The sequence below is a fragment of the Merops nubicus genome, unplaced genomic scaffold, assembly GCF_000691845.1.
Source record: "Merops nubicus isolate BGI_N331 unplaced genomic scaffold, ASM69184v1 scaffold13012, whole genome shotgun sequence".
NCBI classification, from domain to species: Eukaryota; Metazoa; Chordata; class Aves; order Coraciiformes; family Meropidae; genus Merops; species Merops nubicus.
Window position 1 is genome coordinate 6784 of NW_008594322.1, and position 3180 is coordinate 9963.

General features: G+C 60.8%; 1 protein-coding gene across 1 annotated transcript in view; it reads left to right on the plus strand.

Moving 5' to 3' along the window:
* Window positions 1-3180, plus strand: part of LOC103768589 (vasoactive intestinal polypeptide receptor 1-like) — a gene marked incomplete at its 5' end in the record, with an annotated part of 8522 nt that overhangs the window by 5106 nt on the left and 236 nt on the right. The window contains 7 exons of the mRNA XM_008935741.1: window positions 328-460; window positions 974-1127; window positions 1821-1881; window positions 2168-2234; window positions 2344-2435; window positions 2676-2805; window positions 3127-3168. Of these exons, the coding sequence (XP_008933989.1) occupies window positions 328-460; window positions 974-1127; window positions 1821-1881; window positions 2168-2234; window positions 2344-2435; window positions 2676-2805; window positions 3127-3168 (679 nt within the window). The remainder of the gene's footprint in view (window positions 1-327; window positions 461-973; window positions 1128-1820; window positions 1882-2167; window positions 2235-2343; window positions 2436-2675; window positions 2806-3126; window positions 3169-3180) is intronic.

A 3180-nucleotide genomic window follows, 5' to 3' on the forward strand; every position in this document is an offset into this window, starting at 1 on the left:
TGAGACACAGGCGTTAAAGCCCCAGGCTGCCTGTTCAGGCTCTGGTTTGGCAGACCTCGCTGAGCTGCAGGAGGATGCTCTCTAGAGGTGGCTGGAGGATGTTCCCCAGCACACCTTGTCCCCAGGCAGCAGCCTCAAGCTCAGCACAACCCCATCCTTCATGTCAGAGCAGGAAAACCTTCTCCAGGGCTTCGTGTTGGGCCATCACCAACACATAGTGCCCTGAGCTGGGATCTACCCACGGAAGCAGCTCCCAAGGGAGAAGCTTCTCTGCCCATCTGGTGTCTCTGCCCCTCCTTGGGCACAGCCCATCTCTCCCTCCCTCAGGAAGCTGCATTGCACCAGGAACTCCATCCACATCCACTTCTTCACCTCCTTCATCCTGCGTGGGGCAGCCGTGTTCATCAAGGACGCCATCCTCTTCTCGGACGAGTCCATCGACCACTGCACCATGTCCACGGTGAGGTGCTGAGCCCTGGCACGGCGCTGGAGCGGGCACCACGTGCCCACCTGGAGGGGTCTGGCTGCACCTCCAGAGAGCAGGGGGAGAGAGAGAGGCTGTGGAGCTGGGGTCGACCTCAGGAGGTTCATGGCAGCATCTCGGCGTGGGTCCTGTCTGCAGAGAAGGTGTCCTGCCCTCAGAGCTGTCCCAGAGGGGCTGGAGCTCCACGCACACGGACTTGGCACTGAGCTGGGGTTGTCCATGGAGACACCTCCGTGCAGGCCGGGGGCAGCCCCGTGGGCACCACGGGCACACGTTTCTGAAGGTCCTACAGCAGCAGCCTGGGGTCATCTCTGCTGGCAGGGCAGGACGTGCTGCAGGTGACCCGTGCAGCATCCCTGGGGCTGCACTGAGACCATCACAGGTCTCCTCGAGCGGGTGGATGGGGAGGAGGACCATCCCCTCTGCCTCCAGGACGGGGTTTGATGTCAGCCAGCACCACTGAGCCTTCCCCCCTCCTCATCCTCACAGGTGAACTGCAAAGCAGCCATTGCCTTCTTCCAGTACTCGGTGCTGGCCAACTTCTACTGGCTGCTGGTGGAGGGGATGTACCTGCAGACCCTGCTGCTGCTCACCTTCACCTCCGACAGGAGGTACATCTGGTGGTACATCCTCATCGGCTGGGGTGAGTGTGAGGCACCCCCCAGCACACCAAACCCCCTCCAGTCAGGTCCCATTGGCACAGATGGGGGTAGGCACAGCTTTTGGGGGTTGCCTGCTCGGAGATCCACCTGGCCAGAGGTCCATGGGCCCTGTGCTCCCCATGGAGGCTCTCAGCATGTCCCCCCCACTCCAGCATCACTCTGTGTGGCCTCGTGCTTGGTGGGGCACCCACCAGCTCCTGCTAACCCTTGGAGCTGGTTGGGCAGCATGGCCTGATCCTTGCCCCCGTGGCACGTGCAGAAAATCACACCCTTGCTAACACTGACCAAAGAATCTTCACAGCATCTGCTGCTGATCCTGACCATGGTCAGGATGGGACAGAGGTGGTTCCTTCCTTCTTCCCACATCCATCTGGGGCTGGAAACACCTGTCCGGGGTGCCCAGGTTAGATGTAAGAGCACACACAGGGCAGGAGGGTGGCCAGGAGGTGACACACAGTCATCTTCACCTTCATCACCCTCCCATCACCTTCAGTGGGCACCATCTCCTTTCAAGACCTGGAGAAGAGGGCAATGCTGTCACCTCCCTGCCACCTCCAGAGCCCCAAACTTGATCCAGGCACACGGTTTTGGGGACAAGGGATGTGGGGGTGGGTTCAGGGGTCCCCAGAGACCCAGGGTGACACCGTATCCCTGCCTGGGTGCTGTCCTTGCAGGTGTCCCCATGCTCACAGTCTGCACGTGGGTGGTCACCAGGCTGCAGTACGACAACCACGGGTAAGAGCAGCTACTCCTCATCTTTCCCCAGCCCAGCGTGGCCACGTGTGCCCCGTGCTTGCCCCAGGGGACAGTCCTCCTGCATGGGAGGGTTGGGAGGGGACAACTGAGGCAGGTCTTTATTTTAGTGATACTTCTCTTTTCTGCTGGGGCCCAGACTCCTGCCGTGGCAGGGCCTTGCTGCAAGAGGTGCCGTGCAAATGGGGCAGGGGGCTGGGGGTGGTGGGACAAAACCTGGGCTAAGAGGGTGCAGGTGGGGGGCAGAGCCATTTCCCCTCTCCCATAGGTGCTGGGACGACTACACCAGCCTCTACTGGTGGGTGATCAAGGCTCCCATCCTCCTGGCCATATTTGTGAGTACGTTCCCTGAGCATCCCAGCCCCAGAGCTGGAGGTCCCTCATGGACAAGGGGGGCCCAGGGACGGGTCTGTGCAGAGCCTGAGACACAGCTTCCCACGGCAGGTGAACTTCCTCATCTTCCTCAACGTCACCAGGATGTTGGCGCAGAAGATCTGGTCCCCAGAGATCAGCAAAAACTACAAGCAGCAGTACATGTAAGGGCTGGCTTGGGCAAGGGGCAGCTCCCCTCACCCTGATTTCTGAGGGGACCCAGGGCAGCAGGGCCCCTTCCCTGCAGCAGCACAGGAGAGGACCATCCTTGGAGCCTCCGAGACTTGTTTTTCCTGGAAAACCTAGTTTAGGTTAAGAGGGAGCTCTTGGGGAGGGCTTGTCTTGCAGGGCAGCAGGTTTGGCACCCCCAGCCCAGCTCCTGCTGACGGCAGCTCTCTCTGCAGGAGGCTGACCAAGTCCACGCTGCTCCTCATCCCTCTCTTCGGGGTGCACTACGTGGTGTTCGCGCTCTTCCCCGAGCACGTCGGCGTGGACGCCCGCCTCTACTTCGAGCTGGTCCTTGGCTCCTACCAGGTACAAGCAGGGGAAGATGTGGAGCCCAAAACCCCCACGTACCCATCCTGTCCCACCCCTACATCACACCAGCAGACCCTGGGATGTGCTGCTGGAGCTTTGCCCTCTTTTGGGTGAGGACTACATCCCTGGTGCCCCTTAAAAACCAAGGGACAAAGCACAAAGGTTGTGGCCTGGTGGCCAACTGCCCTGATCCCATCGCCCTGCTGCCTGTGGGGTGGGGTAGGAGGTGGGGGGAGGTGTTAAATGCAGGCAGCACACGAGCACAGGGGGGTCCAGCCCCTTTCCTGGGGTGAAAGTTGCCCCTTCTGTCCTTTCCAGGGGTTCCTGGTGGCTCTGCTGTACTGCTTCCTGAACGGGGAGGTGAGTGTGTGT